Genomic DNA, 24,626 nt, shown 5'->3' with positions numbered 1-24,626 from the left:
TTCTTTCTTCTTCCGCCGCTTTTTGCAGATCTGGCCGTTCTGTGCTGTCGCTTTCCACAAAATTCGGCAATATGGTTATAGTCGGTATGGAAACGAAACTCAGTCATTCATCAAAGAACTTCTGGCTCTGACCTTTAGATCTCCCAATTAAAATTGTATGAATTATATCATCCTCTCTACCCACTCTACCCACAATAAAAATAAAAGGAAAAGAAAGAAATTGCGTACTTTTTCCACCACTGCAGAGTTTAGAAGACAAAATCGACATTCTTTTCACAACCCCACAGTAGGTAAGCGAAGCCATAATGAGCAGTCAATATCTTTAAAGGTCAATCATAATGAATGTCAGCTACTACAGCTAGGTATCCTCTTGCTCGATTCTGTACTTAACTACCCGGGTGTCCCTTAGTCTGGCCATGGCATTTGTGATGAATCTTTCTACAGCAGATCTACAAAGCTCACAATGCATATCTTAGATACATTGTTGTGAGCTTGTAGATCTAGTATTTTTGGGGCAAATTGATTTGGTGTAGAGCAGTGAGTGGTTTTCAAGCTTTCCCTCCGTGTGCATGTTCGGGACTCTCTTTCACTGGCGTGTCGCCCAGTTTGTGCTTAAAACCTAACATTTAACTTCACAAGAACTATGCCTAAACCTAACCTTAACCTCATAAACATGCCTGAACTGAACCCTAACCCTTACAAACACTATGCCTAACCCTAACCTCAAAGAAATAATGCCTAAACCTAATCTTAAAAACTTTGAGTACTTTTTCCAACACTGCTTGTTAAGTCTCTCTGGATTAAGAGCCTACATTTTAATAGTAAACACCCCACAGGTTTTGGAGAACCACTGGTGTAGAGGGAAGAAATGAGGGGCCAAGTACAGAGCCCAGAGGTCAAGGGTGAAATGATAAGTGTACATTATGTAATCTTGGGGGCCAATCCGCTGCCCTGTGACATTGGCGATAACCACACTGGGCAAGACCTATACGCTGTAGAGTGCATAGCTGGAATTTAGCGGAAGTTTCTAGTGGAAGTATTTCTTTCAGAAGTTTTACAACAAAAATGAACAAGTGTAATCTACAGTACGTCCTGCTGCAGTACTACATTACACACAGTGTGGAATTCCACTTTACAATCTCATTGAAATACGTCGGCTACATTACATACACATATACTGCATGAGCAGATAAGCCACCCCATCTCTCTTTTCTATTTGTTTTGAGGTACGGTACAGTCATCATCGACATCAATGAGCTTTACCAATCGCTGCGGTGAAGCTGACAGTACAGTGAGAGAGAATTATAGGAGCGTATAGGCAGTCGTGTCTGTGAAACAGACTCAACTCTCAAACTTGTATTTGTAGAGCACGTTTAAAACGACCCTGGTCGACTCAAGTACGTGCTACACAAAAAAAAGAAAAAACAGCTATACTTAGTAAGAGCCACAGATATGCACACAGACAGAGTTGAAGGCCAAGGAGTCTTAATAAATGATTTATATGAGTGTGACTGCAGCACAACAAATTAAGGGGAAAGCCATTCCATAGCCTAGGGGGACAGCATGCCGCATGCAGGCTCATCACATCACATCATTTATTTATTTTATAGATCTGAGGCATTTTATAGATGCCTCCTCCGCGCTGCTCAGCTAACAGCCCGCCGGCTGAGTTCAGGCCAACAACTAGCCTCTTATCAACATGAAGCAACAGGTGGCCTCGGAAGGATCCAGGGGTTAAGGGCATCTTCACCTAGCCTGGCTAATAAGCCAGACCGAATCAGCCGTTGGCAAAAAGAAAATTGCCTGCCGGCGGATTAGTGTGATTTGAGTCTGGCTTATTAGCCAGGCTAATCTTCACCTGCTATTGACCAAGCCTTTTTTCTTTTTCTTTATTCAGGGAAGGACACTCTTCTCCAAATAACGCCCCGATTACGCCCTGATTACATTCTCTAATGGTGTACTTCTTGTACATTGAGTAATGCAGATGTTTAACAATAATTTAACTCTTGAGACAACTCTTGAAACAAATGGACCCTTATGGGTCCATTTGGTTTCATTTTACGCTCTCGACAGTTGAAGATCTAATAAGTGTCCATTTGGTCACCAACTCTCCATCATTTAGCTGAGGACCACCTGGAACCCCCTCAAGGACCACTGGTGGTCCTCGGACCCTGGAATATCTAGCGGTTGCTTGTGACATGTGCTGTAAGACAAAACTGTGCTGCGCTGCTCTGCTCAACCACCACGACTATTCTTTCCTCCTTGATTGATTGATTGATTGATTGACATCAAAAAGGATGTAGCATTTAAAGTTATATATAAAAGACCCTACCAATTCCATTTCCTCCTCTCTATTTCCCATCCCAAGTGCGCCTTCTAGGTACATTTTTAACTATTTTCAGCAATGCGATAATACTTTTTTTGGTGGGTATAGATCTTGTTGAGCTGGTCATTTTGAAAGTAGCTCGCAAGTCAAAAAAGTGTGGGCACCCCTGCATTACACTCTCAGACACTTCTGGGGGGTCCTTAAACGTTTGAAAACCACTACACAAGAGAGTGTATAATAAATAAGCGTGCATCAAAGTAGAACATAACTTGAATGAAATAAACCACCATAGAGAATTTCAGTACCTGGTTTGTCTCACACAGGCATCGCGGTTCTGGCACAGTTTCTCCAGGTGTCCCCAATCATCTGGGTGACATCCAGGGTTATGACGACAGGCAGTGATGGAAGAAGTAGTCTGGGATGTATACCATTTTTGGGTTTGTGATCTGGTCGTGAGTGGATTGTAACTTACGTCATGTTGTAGTCACTGGTTTCGGTTTGTAGTCAACAGGCCGGAACTCCCAAACCGGAATCAGAATTACAAAAAGTTCCCCGTGATCAAGGGCATCATAATTTTAGGGCCTACCCAATAAATAAAAGCCTTGGTGTACGTCCGTTTCTTCAAGTAATGGTTTGTTTGGTATATCCATCTTTTATTCCAACTCGTAGCGACTGGCGAGACTAAAAACAAACATGGGGGGACTAAAACAAAGCGACGCAAAAAAGAAAAAGCCGGAAACCACAAAACGGACGTTTTCAGTACAGAGCACAGCAGAGTTCAGTAACTATAACAATACATGTATAGTTGTGATGCAAGGTTAGGAAGAAGTAAGCTACTCACATTTTTACTGGAGTAAAAATGTATCAATACTAAAAGTAAAAGTCTGGTATTCATGTTTCCTCTGAGTTTAATCAACACTACTTTTGACCTTGACTGGCATATTGCGGCTTTGCTTGTCTTGGTTTCAAAACAATGAGTACCTCTGCTCTCTTGTCGAAAACATATAGTGAAACACTAAATACATACGTACACTCTACATTAAAGGGACACCTCACCCCTTTTGCAACCAGATCTTACATTAATGATGTTTGGGAGACAAGATACTAAGTAATATGTGTTATTGATATTGATATTTTAGTATTTCAGAGTGTCCATGATGTCATGGACACTGGGCTCACTTCCTTCCTGGACTACAATTCCAATAATGCTTTGGTGCACTGCTCCTCCTTGTGGATAGGGGGAGGGCTGTCTTACTGAGACAACATGTAGTCCAGGAAGTAAGTAGTGTCCATGACATCATGGACAGTGGACACACTGGGACACTGAAATAATAAAATATCTAAAAACAGTACCCACGTAACAACCCCAGGAAAGTGTTTCTTGTCTCCCAAACATCATTAAAATAAGATCTTATTGCAAAAGGGGTGAAGTGTTCCTTTAAGTACAAATAATGACAAAAACCTTGTAGATCACCTGATGCCAGATCTGTTTATGTCGATCAACAGCTATACAAAAACAAACGTTTGAAGTAAAAGCATGCACGTGTGGGATTCCACCAGCTGAAGTGTGCACGTACACTAGGGGAAACACTGCAGCAGCATGGCGATAAGGAGGCCTAAGACTTCTCATCCCGCTGGAGTGGAACTTCTTGAGGAGCTCGGTGGTGTACTCTGAGTACTTCAGCCTCTCCAATCCGCTCTGCAAGAGAACGCTGGCGTCAGAAGAAGTGCATAGATAGTACTACGCAGAACACCAAGAGTGCTCCGGCTAACACACTCACGCAAAGAGTTCTGATAACAACTCCTCCTATTATCTGTCCCCCTAGAGTAGAGTAGTTATAGGGTAGTAAAAAATCACACCCGTGTGAACTGAGTGGTGTAAGGTCTTATATAGACTGATCAGCTGTGGTCTGACGTAATGTCTGACGTAATGAAATCACACCCGTGTGAACTGGGTGACCATAGCAACCATGCTCATTTTTTGGTACGAACAGACAGACACGTAAACTAACAAAGCCAGTTGTAGGAGTGGTTTACACCACTCAAAAAAATGCATATAGTGCGGTGGTGGTAGTGAATTTCCCTCCGGATCAATACATGGCTATCCATCTAACCATCTACAGCAGTGGTTTTCAACCAGTGTACCACCAATGGTCCTTGGGGGGGGGGGGGGGGGGGGGGGGGTTCCAGGTGTTTGCCTGTCATCTCTTCTCTACCATGGTACCACATCAATCAATACAGCATGGAATTGTGGACAAAATCTTATCCAACGATTACAAAATAGTTTTGGGTCTGAGAGGCTGAATGTCACCAAAGTGGTCCGTGGCTCAAATGCAGAATAAATAATGGACCTTGGCATGAAAAAGGTTGAAAACCACTGATCCTGTGTACAGACAGTACAACAGTCTTCATAGTAAAACACTATGCACCCGTCAGGCATGCATCATGCACCAACAGTCCAGACTCTGGACTCCAGAGGGAAAACGTGAGTCAATAATGTCGATCCTTTCATTGATTTATTTGCCTCACCCAGAAAAGCAGCAGGGAAAAATAAATAAAGATTGCTTTCCTAAGTGAGGTGAAAGAAAGGACATGTATCGTTTTCTTGTTCTCAAAACATGAACTATGACGTTCCTGCTCCCCTGTCAGATTCTCAAGAGCGAGACGATTTGATCCGAGTGTCCTTTATCGTTTAACAAAAGGCTCTTGTGAGACTGAGACGAGAGTGTGAATGTACGTTTGTGGAATATAGATCGAGGACACAATGACCAGACAAAGAACGATTACCTAACCGGTGCCTCTCGAAGTGCAGGGTCCATGCAGGGACAAATTATTTTGATTACAGCTATATTATTTTAATTTATTTCAGACAATTTTGTGTTCCAGCTAAATGCTTTTATTTAGAAGCTATTAGGCAATCGGGGTGCATACGTGAATCTATTTAACAGGCAGGCACAGTTTCAGTTTCAGGGACAAATTATTTTGATTACAGCTATATTATTTTAATTTATTTCAGATCATTTTGTGTTCCAGCTAAATGCTTTTATTTAGAAGCTATTAGGCAAGCGGGGTGCATACGTGAATCTATCAGGCAGGCACAGTTTCAGATTCATGCCGGGTCAGATCAGAAGCAGAAACTCATGATGACATTATGCAGATTTTCCTGTAAAAGCTGAAATGGAACAAATCTGTTCATTCTGCCAGGACAGTAGAGTAAATGGTGCATTTATATAGCGCCTTTATACAAGGCGCTTTACATAGATTGTGCATTACATTCACCCATTCACACACACATTCATACACCGATTGCGGCGGAAGCCATGCAGGGTACCAACCAGCACATCGGGAGCAATTTGGGGTTCAGTCAGTGTCTGACTGAACCCCAAAGGTCGTCCATGGATCATTGGACGACCTGCTCTACCTCTTGAGCCACAGTCGCCCCACAGTCTTTTTCAAACCCTGACTGAGTAAGATTTTCTACAGACGAATCCATGGAGGGGTGCCCCGGGCGCAGTCATAGCAGAGGTGTACCATTATAAGCGCGGCATGACACCTTAGCATTGATTGCCTACAGCTGGCCTACAGGGCACCGCCCCATGGATTTGTCTATAGCAGTGGTTTTCAACCCTTTTCATTTCAAGGACCATAATGTACCTGTAATGGATCTGTAAGGGTCCATTTGGTTCCATGTGTACATTCTCAGCTCTGTGGGTCATTGGAATTAAAACGTTTGAGAACCACTGCATTTAATAGAGAGTTGAAAGAAAACAGGGGAGTCTTTGATGTCCAATAGCGCCACCTGCCTGCCTGCCTGGGCTTCATTAAAGACTAATGCATCGAAAGCCGAATGGAACTTGAACAAAATAACTTATATAAACAAAACTAAATGTAAGTAACGTGTGCAACAAGCATAGAGAAAATTACCTGGTTTGTCTAGACCGGAACTTGACTTGTGCGTTCTGCCAGAGCTGTAATAACAAGGCAAGCAAAGCGTGTGATGCACTGGAAGCAGCCTGGTTAGGAATTTGATTGTGAACAATTAACCACTTTTAACCATTATTTTAAACATTAGCTGTTGAAAAATAGCAGTTTTACAAGCTCGTAGCGCGGCACCGAGTGCCACGCTACGAGCTTGTAGATCTGCTATTTTTTTTAAATCGTGAAAACGTGTTCAAATCTTTCAATATTATATTCTTTCCCAGTGAACGCTTTAACATATTTTGACATTGGGGTCCGTGGCCAATTACATATTATTCTGGTGGGCCGTGAGGGCGTTGCAAGTGGCCTGGGCCCCCACATAATTGTCAAAACCTTAAGACTAAAACTATGGCTAAATATACTGACAATTTCATCAACAAATAAAAACTACCGGTAGACCAATGTTAGGGAGGGACTACTAGTGGAGAAGAAAGCGATTCAGTAGAACTAAAAGTAAGAGAAGTAATTTTGTTTTTAGTTTGGTTAGTAAAGTTTGGTTGTGTGCAGGTGTCATTGTAGCCTGGCACAGCCACACTTCACCCGCCCCTATTGCATATGTCCGACGTAGCCCAGCGCAGTGGTATATTAGTATCGCAACGCGAGGCTAGTGTCATTGTGCAGGTGTCATGATTGTGATCTACAAGCTCACAATGAGTCAGAGCGCAGAGCTTGTAGTGCTGCTATTTTTCAGCACACAGCTGTCAGGCATTTCAAGTTTTCAACGCCATCACGGCCGGCCAAAATAAATTTTAGTCACCTCTAATCGTATGATATTTAGTCAACTAGACTAAAAACTAAAACTATTCGGATGACTAAAACATGACTAAAACTAAACGGAATTACATTCAAAAGACGGTGACTATAAACTAAATCAAAATCGTCTGTCAAAATCCCAACAGTGCCGCTGGTCCACTCTGACCTTGTGCTCTGTGGTTTCCTCCCTGGCGGTCCCTGTGCATGCAGAGATGATGTGCATGATGGATCTTGAAGAACCTGCAGATGGTGGAAGTCCCGCTCCTCATCATGGCCACCAGAGGCCTTGATGTCCTCCAAGGCCTGCTGAATCATCCCCATCACCAGGTCTTTCTCTACGGACGACATCGTGAGGAGAATTCATCTTGTGAAGGTTTCTATAATTCAGTCTGTCATGTAGCATGTCTATAATGGCATGGCATGTGTCATGGCATGTAGCAAGGCATGTAGCAAGGCATGTGTCATGGCATGTAGCATCATGGGGCATGGCATATAACAGCATGGCATGTAGCATGGCATATATAGCATGGGGCATGACATATAGCATGGCATGTAGCATGGTGTAGACATGTGAGAGTGACTGTGACTTGTATAGTGGCATTTCCAAACTAGTAAAATATAGAATATTTTCATTTTGGTACTGTATACTGCATTTGTTTTTGCAACATGCTTTGGTTGAGGTATTTGTTTGGGGGGTGGGTGTAGTATTTATTTTACCTCTTGGGCCTGAAAGTAGAAGCCACCGCTGGACCAAAGACAAAGAGTCTGTCTGCAGTATCTGACACAGCAGCTCTAGGACCTGACGGGAGAGGAAAGGAGTGGAACCATAATGTGAACTGTGATGAAATGATTACTATATTTACCCAGGGTATCTGGGCTAAGCTCAAGAACTTGTTTCCAGCCAGGCCCTGCTCATAGAACACATTTCATCGTAGTGGTTCAATGCCTTATTCAAGGGCACTTCAGCGGTGGTAATTTTAACGTGTCGGACCGCTGATTCAAACTGGCGACCTTCCGGTATCAAGACCGATCCGCTATCCGTTCGGCCACCGCTGCCACTAGAGTAGTAGTAGGGCATTGGTTCTCAAACCTTTTCATGTCAAGGACCCCCAAATTGACACTTATCACCGGACCCCCATTTGAAGCGGGTATGCCAGGGACCCATGTATACTTAAAATGTTTCCCTTAAAAAACCTGCACCATCCGCATATGTTTCACACATATAATTGATTTGCTAAATAGTTACTGTATCGATTTTAATTAATGTAATTGTATTGTGCCACCATGAATTAACCAATTTCATCCATGTATTGTATCATCATGTATTGTTATGCTGCTGCATATCGTATCGCTAATAATACAATATATCGTTACACCCTCACTAAGTTGAAATACTGCCATGGGGTTACATTACCGGCTTCCATATTTTCCACAAATGTAAGGAAAGGCTGCCAGATATATGCAATGTCATTATGGATCCTTGAAGAGAATAATTATCTTATGCTCTCCAATTTCAGATATTGCATAATTATCCTCTTTGACTTGACTTAAGCCCTTGACTTAAGCCCTTTGCTCCTCTAGGGTGCATAGGCAGTTGACAAATGTCCTCCATTTCACTCGGCTTTTAGCCGTTCTTTCGAGATCTCCCCACTTGAGCCCACTCTCTGCCATTTCTGCCTCGATTCTCCTGAGGCATGTGTTTGTAAATGTTTGCAGCCTGTGTGTTGTAAGTGTTGTTGTCCTCCAGGTCTCGGCTCCATACAGCAGCACCTGTTTCACACTGGAGTTGAAGATGCGCATTTTGGTGTTGATGGAGATGTTCTTTGAACTCCAGATCTTCCTGAGCATGTTGAACACCACTCTAGCCTTGTTGGTTCTGCTTTTTATGTCAGCGTCTGTCCCTCCGGTGGTGTCCACAATACTGCCTAGGAGACAGCTGGCCTGCATGCATAACTTTGCATGAGGTTCCCTCGTATGAGTTCTTAATGAGGTTTATGATCTTGGTGGGGATTCCATAGTGGTCCATTAGTTGCCATAGTGTTGCCCTATCTAAACTGTCGAAAGCTTTTTCAAAGTCAATGAAGTTGATGTACAAGGACGTGTTCCATTCAATAGACTGTTCAATGATGATGCGTAGTGTTGCTATTTGGTCTGTGCATGAGCGATCTTTCCTGAAACCTGCTTGCTGGTCCCGGAGCCTCTTGTCCACAGCTTCCTGGAGACGGTTAAAGGACCACTTCACCACTTTTCAACTTATCTTCCTATAATTGGTCCTAACTAATGTTCATGATAAAATACCACCATTTTTTCCTACTCAGTCTGTGTCTCATAGGAAGGCTGTGGGCAGTTCAGAAACCCGTCCACCAGTGACATCATCGATGGTGAATCCAAGCTAATAGAAACGGCAGGCTTTCTTTTCCTGAAAAGTTGCAATGCAAAAGTTGAAGCCAATCTTGTTTTAAAAAAAAATCTGCCTAATGATGATGTCACTGGTGGACGGGTGTCCGAACTGCCCAAAACCCTCCTATGAGACACAGGAAAAAATTGTGGTGTTTTATCATGAACATTAGTGAGGACCAATTATATGAAGAGATGTTGAAAAGTGGTGAAGTGGTCCTTTAAGGATGATCCGATTGAAGATCTTACTGGGCACACAAAGTAAGGTGATCCCTCTGTAGTTGTTACATTTCCTTAGGTCACCCTTCTTTGGCCGTTTCACTATGTGACCATCCGCCCATTCTGTGGGTGTATTTTCCTCATCCCAAATTCTCCTAAAGAGGCTGTGGAGCATGTCAGTGGATGTGTTTATGTCCACTTTAAGGGCTTCAGATGGAATATTGTCAGGGCCAGCAGCCTTTGCCGGTTTTCTGTTGCTTGATTGCAGCTTTTATTTCAGTTTTTGTTGGTCTGTGACAATTGATTTTTAGTGGTATCCTGGCCTTAGGGATATCTGGCTGTACTGCTGGTGGTGGCCTGTTCAAAACCTCTTTGAAGTGCTCTACCCATCTTTCGAGCTGTTCCTCCGTGGTTGAAAGCAGTTGGCCATTCTTGTCTGTGATTGGTTTGTTGCTACTGTATGTCGATACGTTCCAGACAGCTTCCTTGTGATGTTGTACAATTCCTTCATGTTCCTTTGAGCCGCTGCGAGTTCCGCCTCCTTGACCTGTGATCTCTTGTCCCTCCTGATGTTCTGTCGCACTTCCTTATGTCACCTGTTGTACTCCTTTTGTGTCGAGGCTTTTTCCGCTCTTGTTCTTGAGTTGTTAACTTTTTCTTTCAGTTCTCTCCTCTGCTGGATTATGTTGAGTGTTTCCTCTTTGATCCACTTCAAAAGAATCTGCTGGCCATGGCGACTGCTTCTATTGATGTATTCAGAGACCTCCATGTATTAAAAATACATCCATTACTTTGTTCAAAAGTGCCTTGCATTACTTTAATTAACTCAATCAACTAGTCGTTGGCGATCTCTATTTGATATTCCACCATGTGGTAAATGTATTTCGAGAAAAGCATTTATTTATTTTTTATGTTTTTTTGTGGTTTTCGCCTTTATTTCATATTTTTTATAGAGGGATAGACAGTAGGCTGACAGGAAAAGGGGAGAGAGATGGGGGGTGACATGCAGTAAAGGCCGCCAGACTGGATTACCGTGCCTGGACCGCTGAGCCACGGCCCAGGCCGAGAAATGCATTTTGAATCATTTGCAAGAGACGTACTTGACTTCACCTGGGAATGTTTCAACCCTGAATTAACATAGAAACATAATAGAGTTCCCTAGCTTTCAAAAAGGACTGAAGAGGAAAGGGAATCTAATAGATCTTTTTGACACCTTCCATAACCTGACACTTCTGTCAAGTTTTCCCATTTGTTTTGTTGTCGTTTATGTTTCCATTACAACCAGAAACAGGGATGTATGTGACCAAAAACAAGTGAAAAAATAGCTGATCTACAAGCTCTCATGATCTTGTAGATCAGCTATTTTGTTGCCCTATTTTTGAAAATGTTAGAAAGTAAAAGGTCTGAATTCTATTTGAAGCATAGCCATAGCGTATATGGAAATAATTAAATAAATCCAGAACTTGTACAATACGTTAGATGGCACATCAATATGTGTCACAGAGACTACATTTTTTGGGAAGCGTTAAACCCATTGTTGGCTGTCTGAATAATACAAAAATAAAAAAGGTCATTCAAAATTTGACATATTATTGCCTTATAGCCACTTTAAGTTGTGGAAAAGAGCCATTGAGTATAATTTACCATGAGTTCTTGGTCGTAGAGGGGCTGTTGGTAACCCAGGCGCTGAGAATGAGAGCGTCTCTGGTAAGCCTTGGTAGACGGAGGGACGATCCGTCCAGTCTGAGTAGAGTACTGGGTCTTTCTCTGACTACCAAGTCCTTCCTCTGGCTGCTCCTCCTGGGCAACAGCACGCACAGAGATGTACACACTTCACAACTAATATTACCGTATATGGCCTATAGTAACAGTGCATGCTCACTCAGTGCACAAAGTGAGTTTGTGGGAAATGACAGAATAATTCTTTGTTGAAAACAGAACTTCAATTCTACTGTGTGAAGTATAATAGGGTGGAGGGGGGGACGGGGACATATTGAGACTACCGGTATTAAGACTATTAAGGCTAGTGAAATAGATCATCTTGGGCTGCACTGGTAACGAACCATTGATTGTGTCAACCACTGTAATCATTGTTCATTCCGGTACGATTTATGTCAGCTTCCCTCCAAACTTAGTTTTTGTCTACATTTATCTAGAGAATCTTAACTTCACTTACACATTTTCTGTCCTCCTTCGCTTGAGAAGACAGGCTGACTTTTGCAGCTAGTTCTTTCAGCTCGTCCTTCCAGGCTTCTGAGAGAAGTACTAAAAAAAAAAAAGAATGTAAATTTGTAGGAGAAAACTATCGCACAACTAGCAATCAGGCGTATGCACAGGTGCGTAGGCCAGTGGACATCAATGAAAGCAATAAGGTACACCCGCACACTGTGTATCTGCTCAGCACAAGATGTCTTAGACAGATGTCAAGACAATACTCTTGTGCCGAGCAGATACACAGTGTGCGGGTGTACCTTATTGCTTAGCTTGAATACATTTGAAAAATAATCTTTTCAGAAAGATATTTGCCACTTCTCAGAAGTGTAGATTAACAAGATTAAAAAACAAACATATGGGACTGTACCAACCTAATCTATAGCTAATCTACACTCAGTGGTGGATGGATTTTTACTTAACTAAAAGGTCACAATACCACAATGTAGAAACACTGTTACAAATTAAAGTCCTGTTATATAGTGTTTTGGCTTGCTGACTCATAATTGCCATTTGCCACTAGAGCCCTTTTTGCCAGTAGTATAGGCAGGAAACTGTGCTTAATAATAATGCATTTTCAGTTTTAAATGCATTTACTTTTTTGCTGTTTGCCTGGGACGTCCTCATGACCGCGGTGCCCGTGTGTTGAAACACAGTCCGGCCCTCGACCTCAACCGATTTCTTTATTTTGGCCCACTGTGTATTTGAGTTTGACATCACTGTAGTAGGGCATTGGTTCTCAAACCTTTTCATGTCAAGGACCCCCAAATTGACACTTATCAGCCAGCGGACCCCCATTTGAAGCGGGTATGCCAGGCACCCATGTATACTTAAAATGTTTCCCTTAAAAAACCTGCACCATCCACATATGTTTCACACATATAATTGATTTGCTAAATAGTTACTGTATCGATTTTAATTCATTTAATTGTATTGTGCCATCATGAATGAACCAATTTCATCCATGTATCGTATCATCATGTATTGTGATGCTGCTGCATATCGTATCGCTAATATAATATATCGTTACACCCTCACTAAGTTGAAATACTGCCATGGGGTTACATTACCGGCTTCCATATTTTCCACAAATGTAAGGAAAGGCTGCCAGATATATGCAATGTCATTATGGATCCTTGAAGAGAATAATTATCTTATGCTCTCCAATTTCAGATATTGCATAATTATCCTCTTTGACTTACTTGACTTAAGCCCTTTGCTCCTCTAGGGTGCATAGGCCGTTGACAAATGTCCTCCATTTCACTCGGCTTTTAGCCGTTCTTTCGAGATCTCCCCACTTGAGCCCACTGAGCAATGTTTGCAGCCTGTGTGTTGTAAGTGTTGTTGTCCTCCAGGTCTCGGCTCCATACAACAGCACCTGTTTCACACTGGAGTTGAAGATTTTTGGTGGAGATGTTCTTTGAACTCCAGATCTTCCTGAGCATGTTGAACACCACTCTAGCCTTGTTGGTTCTGCTTTTTATGTCAGCGTCTGTCCCTCCGGTGGTGTCCACAATACTGCCTAGGAGACAGCTGGCCTGCATGCATAACTTTGCATGAGGTTCCCTCGTATGAGTTCTTAATGAGGTTTAGGATCTTGGTGGGGATTCCATAGTGGTCCTGGAGACGGTTAAGGATGATCCGATTGAAAATCTTACTGGGCACACAAAGTAAGGCGATCCCTCTGTAGTTGTTACATTTCCTTAGGTCACCTTTCGTTTCACTTTGTGACCCTCCGCCCATTCTGTGGTTGTATTTTCCTCATCCCAAATTCTCCTAAAGAGGCTGTGGAGCATGTCAGAGCATGTTTATGTCCACTTTAAGGGCTTCAGATGGAATATTGTCAGGGCCAGCAGCCTTCCCGGTTTTCTGTTGCTTGATTGCAGCTTTTATTTCAGTTTTTGTTGGTCTGGGACAATTGATTTTTAGTGGTATCCTGGCCTTAGGGATATCTGGCTGTACTGCTGGTGGTGGCCTGTTCAAAACCTCTTTGAAGTGCTCTACCCATCTTTCGAGCTGTTCCTCCGGGGCTGAAAGCAGTTGGCCATTCTTGTCTGTGATTGGTTTGTTGCTACTGTATGTCGATTACGTTCCAGACAGCTTCCTTGTGATGTTGTACAATTCCTTCATGTTCCTTTGAGCCGCTGCGAGTTCCGCCTCCTTGACCTGTGATCTCTTGTCCCTCCTGATGTTCTGTCGCACTTCCTTATGTCACCTGTTGTACTCCTTTTGTGTCGAGGCTTTTTCCGCTCTTGTTCTTGAGTTGTTAACTTTTTCTTTCAGTTCTCTCCTCTGCTGGATTATGTTGAGTGTTTCCTCTTTGATCCACTTCAAAAGAATCTGCTGGCCATGGCGACTGCTTCTATTGATGTATTCAGAGACCTCCATTTATTAAAAAGACATCCATTACTTTGTTCAAAAGTGCCTTGCATTACTTTAATTAACTCAATCAACTAGCCGTTGGCGATCTCTATTTGATATTCCACCATGTGGTAAATGTATTTCGAGAAAAGCATTTATTTATTTTTTATGTTTTTTTGTGGTTTTCGCCTTTATTTTATATTTTTATAGAGGGATAGACAGTAGGCTGACAGGAAAAGGGGAGAGAGATGGGGGGTGACATGCAGTAAAGGCCGTCGGGATCGGGAGTCGACACACTGCCAGACTGGATTACCGTGCCTGGACCGCTGAGCCACGGCCCAGGCCGAGAAATGCATTTTGAATCATTTGCAAGAGACGTACTTGACTTCACCTGGGAATGTTTCAACCCTGAATTAACATGGAAACATAATAGATTTTCCTAGCTTTCAAAAAGGACTGAAGAGGAAAGGGAATCTAATAGATCTTTTTGACACCTTCCATAACCTGACACTTCTGTCAAGTTTTCCCATTTGTTTTGTTGTCGTTTATGTTTCCATTACAACCAGAAACAGGGATGTATGTGACCAAAAACAAGTGAAAAAATAGCTGATCTACAAGCTCTCATGATCTTGTAGATCAGCTATTTTGTTGCCCTATTTTTGAAAATGTTAGAAAGTAAAAGGTCTGAATTCTATTTGAAGCATAGCCATAGCGTATATGGAAATAATTAAATAAATCCAGAACTTGTACAATACGTTAGATGGCACATCAAGATGTGTCACAGAGACTACATTTTTTGGGAAGCGTTAAACCCATTGTTGGCTGTCTGAATAATAAAAAATAAAAAAAGGTCATTCAAAATTTGACATATTATTGCCTTATAGCCACTTTAAATTGAGTATAATTTACCATGAGTTCTTGGTCGTAGAGGGGCTGTTGGTAACCCAGGCGCTGAGAATGAGAGCGTCTCTGGTAAGCCTTGGTAGACGGAGGGACGATCCGTCCAGTCTGAGTAGAGTACTGGGTCTTTCTCTGACTACCAAGTCCTTCCTCTGGCTGCTCCTCCTGGGCAACAGCACGCACAGAGATGTACACACTTCACAACTAATATTACCGTATATGGCCTATAGTAACAGTGCATGCTCACTCAGTGCACAAAGTGAGTTTGTGGGAAATGACAGAATAATTCTTTGTTGAAAACAGAACTTCAATTCTACTGTGTGAAGTATAATAGGGTGGAGGGGGGGACGGGGACATATTGAGACTACCGGTATTAAGACTATTAAGGCTAGTGAAATAGATCATCTTGGGCTGCACTGGTAACGAACCATTGATTGTGTCAACCACTGTAATCATTGTTCATTCCGGTACGATTTATGTCAGCTTCCCTCCAAACTTAGTTTTTGTCTACATTTATCTAGAGAATCTTAACTTCACTTACACATTTTCTGTCCTCCTTCGCTTGAGAAGACAGGCTGACTTTTGCAGCTAGTTCTTTCAGCTCGTCCTTCCAGGCTTCTGAGAGAAGTACTACAAAAAAAAAAAGAATGTGAAAAATAAATTAAATGATTTTGCAGCTACAATAGTTCTTTTAGTCAGGTTGCCATTTCAGCTTGAATAAAGTTGTAGGAGAAAACTATCGCACAACTAGCAATCAGGCGTATGCACAGGTGCGTAGGCCAGTGGACATCAATGAAAGCAATAAGGTACACCCGCACACTGTGTATCTGCTCAGCACAAGATGTCTTAGACAGCTGTCAAGACAATACTCTTGTGCCGAGCAGATACACAGTGTGCGGGTGTACCTTATTGCTTAGCTTGAATACATTTGAAAAATAATCTTTTCAGAAAGATATTTGCCACTTCTCAGAAGTGTAGATTAACAAGATTAAAAAACAAACATATGGGACTGTACCAACCTAATCTATAGCTAATCTACACTCAGTGGTGGATGGATTTTTACTTAACTAAAAGGTCACAATACCACAATGTAGAAACACTGTTACAAATTAAAGTCCTGTTATATAGTCAAAAAGTTTGAGTAAAATTACAAAAGTATTGGCATCAAAATATACTTACAGTACCAAAGTAAAAATACTTTAAAACACATTGTATTGCTACTACGCTTGTAGATTGGCTATTTTCGAATAGAAGAGGTGTATAAAACAAGGCTTAATTAATCCATCCATCTTCAACCGCTTATCTGTAGTCGGGTCGCGGGGGCAACAGCTCCACCATGCAGAGAGCTCCAGACTTCACTCTCCAGAGCAACATTAGTAACTTCCTCCTGGAGGACCCCAAGGCGTTCCAGGGCCAGTTGATCCTTGATCCCTGGGGTCTCCTCCCAGTGGGACGAGCATCAAGGAGCTGAGAGGCATCGAGAGGCATCCTAACCTTTCCAAGCGAAGAAGCAGCGACTCTACTCTGAGTCTCTCTCGCATGACTGAACTTCTCATCCTATCTCTAAGGGAGATGCCAGTACCCGTCTGAGAAAACTCATTTCGGCCGCATGTATCCGCGACCTTATTCTTTTGATCATGACCCAAGGTTCAAGGTTCAAGGTTTTTATTAATGTCCCAGAAGGGCAATTGTGTTTACAGCAACACCCACACTTCATGACCATAGGTGAGAGTATGAACGAGAGAGAGCTCGGTAGACAGAGAGCTTTGCCTTCTGGCTCTCCTTCTCTGTCCTCCCCTCACTCGTGAACAAGACCCAGAGATACTATAAACTCCTTCACCTGGGGTAATGTCTCATTCCTTACTTGGACTGCACAATCCATCGGTGTCCTGCTGAGAAGGCTTAATTGCGTACTAAATCTAAATCTACAAAACGAAGGAACTAAGTTTTCAAATAAGTAAATAAGTAAGTAAGTAAGTAAGTAAGTAGTGTGGATGTGTGTGTTTTACACAAATCTTCTCTTCTGGGGTTCCCTGGCAGCCAATTTGGGGGTCCTTGACATGCTTGTACTGTACGTATTGTGTACCTCAGGGTTTCTCAAAGTAGGTGCCAGTTTGAATAGATTGTAATTGTACCGTAATATATCTTGACATAAATGTAAGGTGCTCAGAGTGCGTCCACTAGGGAAAGCGACTCCATCTTTGTATTAGTGAGCAGAGAAAGTGTTATTTTTATTTTTGCAGCAGTCGACAGGCTGCCTTTCATGTGTGCGCAGGAAGTTGAAAGTACCATAGTGTTAAAGAGACACTCCTCCTAACACTATGTACCACGCGATATTTACAGGGGTGACCTGAGCCAAAAGAGTTGGAGAACCTCGGCTGTACTGTATACCTGCTCTGTTGTTACACTTGCTTGCGAGTGTTAGAGTGGGCGGTGCAGCGCCGGCGGCTGTAGTACTGAACACTTGGCTCTTAATGAGAGGATGAGGACACAGAGCCGTGGTGACACACCAGTCATCCTTCACCATGCACACCGGACTGCCGTTGAGACCTGCAACACAAACACCAGTGGTGTAAAGCAGTGGTCCGAGGACCACCAGTGGTGTAAAGCAGTGGTCCGGGGACCACCAGTGGTGTACAGCAGTGGTCCGAGGACCACCAGTGGTGTAAAGCAGTGGTCCGGGGACCACCAGTGGTGTAAAGCAGTGGTCCGGGGACCACCAGTGGTCCTTGAGGGCGGTCCAGGTGGTCCCCAGCTAAATGGAGTTTGTAACCTTAATGGACCCTTATTAGATCTTTAACCCTTGAGAGCGTGAAATGAAACCGAACGGACCCGTATTTTCATTTTACGTATTACTTAATTAAGTTAATTTATAACGTTCCAGTACAGCATGGAATTGTGGACAAATTATCAACAGACAACAAAATGTTTTTTGTTTTGGGTCTGAGAGGCTAATGTCATCAAATGGTGGTTCGTGGCTCAAATGCTAAATAAGTAATGGGCCATGATATGAAAATGGTTAAAAACCACTGGTGTAAAGTAACCTAGTACATTTACTTAAGTACTGTACTTAAGTACAATTTTGAGGTATTTTTTACTTTACTTGAGTATTTCTAATTTTCAATACTTTTGCTTCTACTCCACTATACATCTCAGTGGAACATATTTATTGTAGCCTACTTTTACTCCACTACAATTTATTTGACAACTTTGGTTGCTAGTTACTTTTTAGATATAGATTATTATTACAAAACATACATTGACCACTTAAGTACAATACATTTTGGACATTTGAAAATTACCAATCTACTACGAGCTCACAATGCAACACATCTGCTATTTTCAAAGGATTTGTATTCATTTTATACATTTGAAAACTTGTGGAATGGATATTCTGCACATTGAGTACTTTCTACTTTTGGTACTTTAAGTACATTTTGATACCAATACTTTCATACTTTTACTCGAGTAAAATTTTGAATTCCGGACTTCCGGAGTACATCTATATTACAGTATTGATACTTAAAGTAAAAAACTGTTACTTAAAAATGAGTACTTTTCCCACCACCGACAAAAAGACCTCATACGAGGCTGATTACTGATCTTCCAAATAAGTTTTCTCACACTTTCAAGATAAAAAAATAAATAAATCTAAATAAGCAGATGTACAAGCTCGCATCGCTGACAATCCTGACGAGCAGTTAGAATTTAGGCGTTGAGGGCATTACATTTTGGTTGACTCTGTGAAAATGTTATATCTCTTTAACAGGCAAACATGCAAGGCATGATCAGACATCACACCGCTTCTGGCCACTCTCCACATGTCTGTTTTTAGAATTGATTTTAAGATTATGTTTTTCAAATCGATAAATGGTTTGCCGTCTCATTACCTCCTCCAACGTGTACGCTGCAGGTCATTGAGGTCATAACTGATCAGCTGAAACTGGTCTTCCCAAAAACGAGAGGCCAATGTGGAACAAAGTACCGCAATTACCTCCCTCTCATGCACTTTAAAATCCCAACCTTATGACCCACTATTGTACTTTAGCTTCTAATCCAGCATGAATGTCCTGTGGTCTCTGTTTGGGTCTTGCATTGTTAGGAATCACTGGCTTTTGATGGCTGTGTTTAGTTTTGTTCTTTTATTATCCCTTACTTACTTTTTGACTATTTTTGTTTTGCCATTTGTACAGTTGTGTTGCGTTCAATAGGCCTATCTCACAGCCCGTTTTTCACGCCCACTTCCGGTAAATAGTGGTGACTTTAACATGAGCATTTACACGTTTTTTTCTCTGGAGAATCTAAGTACATTTTCTAATGTAAAAATGTGACAGACCAATATTATTATGAAGCAAACAATATGGTAAATCAGCTCGAACAGATAGAACAAACCTTACCTTGAGAAAACAAAAGTTGTAGACTTCTTAAATTACCTCTGTTAACATGAAGCGTCTATGGAGTGACGTCACGCTATCACCACTAACCCCGAAAGGGGGCGTATTAAGGGGGGCGGGGAAATTCTGTGAGATAGGCTTATAGTCTCATGTCCTTAGCTTAGTATTGTGTATTTGTTTTATGATTTTGTGCAGCACTTTGGTAGCCCTGTTTTCTTAAAATGTGCACTCTCACTTACTTTTTACTTCAGCTATCCAAGCTCACAGCGCATCATTTCGTGCCGTGCTGCTATTTTTGAAATGTGTGCAAATCTTTAAATATATATATATAAAACAAATTAAGCAAACATTTTTAACGCAAATCTTTGCTTCTGGGGGTCCCTGGAACAAATACAAAAATAGATGGGGGTCTGTGGCCAACTACATATATATATTTTGGGGCTCCTTGACATTAAAACGTTTGAGAACCACTGATACGTAGCAACAGAAGCTTTTCGGAAAATAGGATAGGATTTAGAATCTGCCTCAGGTCTAAATGGGTTAACAGCATAGAGACTATGCGTTGCACAATACTGAGGATATTTTATCGTTCATAGACTGATTGGAATTGTAGTTTGAAAGGTCAAACATTCACTACAATCCCAATCAGTGGTTGCATGCAATCTCACACAGAGAGGTGTACTGTGGTCTTAAGGCCATGCGAGGTGTTCACCCTTTGATTAGGCTCTCCTATACTCTGCTTCCTAAGAAGGACATATTGCTAAATCACTATCAATATGAGCCTATACTGTACATGTAGATTGAAACTCGACCATCAGCAATAATTGTATAAAGCAATGTCGTCACATAACGGTTCTGGCTACTTTCAAAAAGAGATCTTGGCAATCATGAGTCAAGGAGCAAAAAAAAAAAAAAACATCTCAGCAGGCTTAATCCCTCAAGACATTTTAACTGAATGGGTTCCCTGCAGATGGCTTCGATCATTCTGAACAGACATAAGAAATGATTGTCTGAAGACTGAGAGAGGTCATCTCAGGCCATTCCCATTTAGCAGACAATACTGTTTCAACAACTCTCTTATGTAAGGTTTTTTTCACTGATAAGCTGTTTTGGTCTTGAGAAGGGTGTACTCGTGGAGCTGTAACCCACGACTCACCAGTCACCTCGTTTCACCCGACACGTGCAGAAGAGCCAGGTGAAAACGCATGTGGAACTTTATGTTTTCCAGGTCAAATCTATACTGCTAAGCCTGGTAAACCATCAATGTTTTAATGTGAATTCACGCGACCGGGATAGTTTAGCAGGCTAATCAATCGAAGCAATGGAAAAATGCAGCAGGTAACAGCAGGTATATGGCAACTTCTGCTAATTGTCCACCCACCTGAACTGAAGCCTCGCCCACAGCTGTTGTTGTATGATAATGGGGGAGGGGTTAGAGTTATGATGACATTAAAAGTGGTGTATTTTGACTGAGCCTTTTGACTCATAGGGCAGTATTATGCATGTCTTAAGTACCATGTCTTATTACTTAACTTAAGACCTGGAGGCGTGGTCAATGCTGTTTGGCCACTCAGAATAGCCAAATGGCATTGATCACGCCTCCAGGTCTTAAGTTAAGTAATAAGACCTGGTACTTAAGACACGCATAATACTGCCCAAAAGGCTTTCAGCTTTCAGGAAGAAACCAAAAATACACAGGGAAGACATTTCAATATTCTAACCACACCTGGGGTCTATTAGAGTAATGTTAACTCCATAGACAAAACAGAAAAAGTACAAAAATCACGGCACTCCATCTTTAAGGGTGGGGCAATGTCGGATCTCACTCTCTGCTCTGTAGGCCTATGTAAAATGTGTCTTAAGACAACTTGTTATAATATATATAACCTATATATATATATATATATATATAGGTTGATCGCCGGTCAACCTAGACTAGAGGAATCAAACCCCTCTCTATGGTGGGCCGGAACTTGACCGATGTGCTATCAATCACACAGCTTAAGCCTATACTATTATGAGCAATTATGAGTCAGCAAGCCAAAACAAACGTTGACATCTCTTCATTCCGAATGGACAGACAAGGATTGTCTGACACAATTCAAACAAACCATTGTCTGACCATTGACCATGAACAATGAGAGAGAGAGAGAGAGAGAGAGAGAGAGAGAGAGAGAGAGAGAGAGAGAGAGAGAGAGAGAGAGAGAGAAAGACAAAGACAGGTATTTTGAAGCCATTGTCATTCAGCAGGAAATTATAGTGCAGGACTTTATTTATATATAAAGCATGGCCAGGAGGTCAGCTTACCTTGGAAATGTCTGACTCTGTGCGGATGAGGGTTGTGCCGAGAGAAGAAGGAGTGGTGGCTGAGGGACCCGAAACGGGCACTGCTCCTGGTCATCATCACCCTGGTCATTTCGCTGGTGAATGGCACTTGATTGCCATGATGACCCAGACTGCCCTTCCACTCCCCCCCGGTGGTCCTTTGAGAATCTGGGCCATGTACCGTCCACATGTCAGCTAGGGCATGAAAAAAAAACAAGTATTGTTCCCTTGACCGTTGCGGCGGTCAAATTGCCCCATCGATAGGCAGTGGTGGAAAGTACATTTACTTAAGTACAATTTTGAGGTATTTGTACTTTACTTGAGTATTTCCAATTTCCAATACTTTACTTCTACTCCACTACATCTCAGAGGCAAATATTGTACTTTTTGCCCACTGCATTTATTTGATAACTTTAGTTACTAGCCCCCTTGTGGGTTAAATTTAAGAAAGCAAGCATGTATAAATTGCAGGTTGCCTATAATGATTGCATGCGGATATTGTTGAAAAAACCAAGGTGGAGCAGTGCAAGTGAGTTATTCTGTAGTGTGGGAGTATACACTTTTCATGCCTTACTGAGAAACTTAATGTATAAATTTATGTGTCGGCTCAATGAGTCTCAAAACTGTATAATTATGCTGCTATGTAACCCCAGCTTCAGTAGCACAAGGTACCGGTCTGCTTTTTGGAAGCACTGGTATGAATGTTTATTGTAAAATGTACGTTTTTATGGGTTAGGGGTGTTTCTTCTCTGTATGTAGTGTTTTATGTTGTCTGTTTTTATTGGACCCTGAGTCTGAACAAATAAAGTTGATTGATTGATTGATTTGAATATTATTACATTTCATTTCATTTTCTTGTGCTTTGTGGTTATGTGTTGTCTTTGAGAGGCGCTATAGGGGCTGCCACATGACAAAGTGATGTGGCAGCCAAGTCTATGGACTTTTGATGTTTGTTTAGAGTACAATGTTTATTTAAAGAAGTGAGGTGCTCCTAACTTCTCACACAAGACAAATAACAGACAAATATCCGTTCGGGGACAATACAGATCATTATTATTATTACAACTATAACCCTTTTTTTAATGATATAATATAATGGCATGTGGTATATCAGGATCTTCCAAATCTAGAAGTTGTTGTATCCTACTGCAGAATAAACAAGAACAAGAAAGACCTCGGGTAAAGAGAAGTTCTAGATACGGCACAAAGTTTGTTTCAGTATGCGAAATACGAATATATTTAAAAGTTGATGAACAGGATTGGCAGGGGAAAAACAAAGCTAGAATAAAGAAAACAATTAAAATGAAAAAGTGTAGCCACTGTACCTCAGATCAACAGCCTCCTCGATGCTTCAAGCTGCCTGTGCCTAAATGCAGTGTTTTCCCCATGTTGCTAAGAAACCTGCACTCAACAAGACAAAAATACAATCCCTTCACAATGGACGACTTTACAAGTTAATTTCGGTTCACTCCGTCCGGGACCAATTACACACCAAACTGTGAATATAGTGTGTCTTATATAAACTTAATTGGTTGCCATCTGTTCATACTGTATATACAGTATGTGCCAAAGCACAAGTTTAGCTCGTTTACCATTGAATAATGATGTGTTAATACTAGTGCCCGTAAAGTAACTACATTGTTGGACACACTGACTTAGACCTATTTGTGTATGAATCCCAAAGGTCAAATTAGCCTTCGTGATTTCTGGGGATAATAAAAAAAAGATATCTAGACTCTAGAGGGTATGCACGACATCATTATACATGTTATGCGTGCCGGGAACACCTACTAAGTGGCAAAAAACTAGCCTGGCGCGGCCAGACTCATAGCGAGGGTTCACTGATGATGATCTTCAGTGAATCCCCGCTATGAGGCTGGCCAAGCCAGGCTAGCAAAAAACTACTTAACAGCCCACACATCCAAACAGAAAAGTCCTGTCTGATTGCATTAAACAACGTTGAACGATGTTAAACTCACTTATCACTATACAACAGTAGCAGATCCACAAGCTCACAAGCTCATGATGTCGGCAGGATTCCTGGCAAAACAGCATCTGGGTTTAGTGGATTTACTGCTGATCAATGGAAGAAATGGACAGGACAACCATCTATTCACTTTTTTTGTTTGGAGGGCTTGATTGATGAAAGTATAATATGTGGTCTTACTTTGTACAATGTACAAAGTAAGACCACATATTATACTTTCATCAATGTACAATGTACATACTTGCATTATTATGTGTTCTAGAGTTATCTCACATGACAAAGTAGAAACAGCTGATGGCTACATTTCTCTCTAAATGTGTTGTTTTGTATGGACGAAACACCCAACATGCACCTGCACTTACATCTAAAAGACTGTATATTTGATTATGAACCTGTCTATCCATTTTGGTGTTTCTCTTTTGAACGGTTCAATGGGATGCTAGGACAATATCATAACAATAAAAACATTGAAGTTCAAATCATGAGACGATTTCAACAAGGCCAACAGCTTCATATGCCTTTGTCCTGTAACATTGGTGCTGAATTCATCAATATCCTAGCAAGAAAGGATGTTGGTTCCTTGTCCCTGCATGGTACCAGCACTCACACGATGCATTTGAAAACACTATTTCCAGGTATCATCTGCTACACTTGTCATGCCAACATGGTTGAACCACTATATCCCCATTCCAAAATGATGTGCTGACAGATTGTGACAGAGAACTGTTGTTATCAATGTACAATCAAATGTACCCTGACAGTTTAATCTCACATA

The 24,626-nt window shown here is 41.6% G+C and overlaps 1 protein-coding gene across 1 annotated transcript; it reads right to left on the bottom strand.

The window, feature by feature from the left end:
* Positions 1-3,811: 3,811 nt before the first annotated feature.
* tbata (thymus, brain and testes associated) lies at positions 3,812-23,871 on the bottom strand. Its single transcript, XM_079492363.1, has 13 exons — positions 23,844-23,871; positions 23,190-23,265; positions 21,847-22,059; positions 17,537-17,695; positions 15,687-15,775; positions 15,155-15,310; positions 13,263-13,422; positions 11,850-11,938; positions 11,318-11,473; positions 7,775-7,856; positions 7,224-7,392; positions 6,251-6,294; positions 3,812-4,025 (listed from the first exon to the last, which is right to left on the bottom strand). Exons 3-13 carry the CDS (start codon positions 22,052-22,054, stop codon positions 3,943-3,945), a joined length of 1,395 nt encoding a protein of 464 aa, XP_079348489.1. The 5' UTR covers positions 22,055-22,059; positions 23,190-23,265; positions 23,844-23,871; the 3' UTR covers positions 3,812-3,942.
* Between the last annotated feature and the right edge of the window lie 755 nt (positions 23,872-24,626).

Source organism: Electrona antarctica (genome assembly GCF_951216825.1).
Source record: "Electrona antarctica genome assembly, chromosome: 22".
Classification (NCBI taxonomy): Eukaryota; Metazoa; Chordata; class Actinopteri; order Myctophiformes; family Myctophidae; genus Electrona; species Electrona antarctica.
This window is presented reverse-complemented; position numbering and strand designations above follow the sequence as displayed.

Coding starts and splice junctions, on each gene's coding strand:
- tbata (XM_079492363.1), bottom strand. CDS start 22,054: ATGTGGACGGTACATGGCCCAGATTCTCAAAGGACCACCGGGGGGGAG. Junction 15,311..15,686: donor CGAAGGAGGACAGAAAATGT/GTAAGTGAAGTT, acceptor GCTGTTGCCCAG/GAGGAGCAGCCAGAGGAAGG. Junction 11,474..11,849: donor CGAAGGAGGACAGAAAATGT/GTAAGTGAAGTT, acceptor GCTGTTGCCCAG/GAGGAGCAGCCAGAGGAAGG.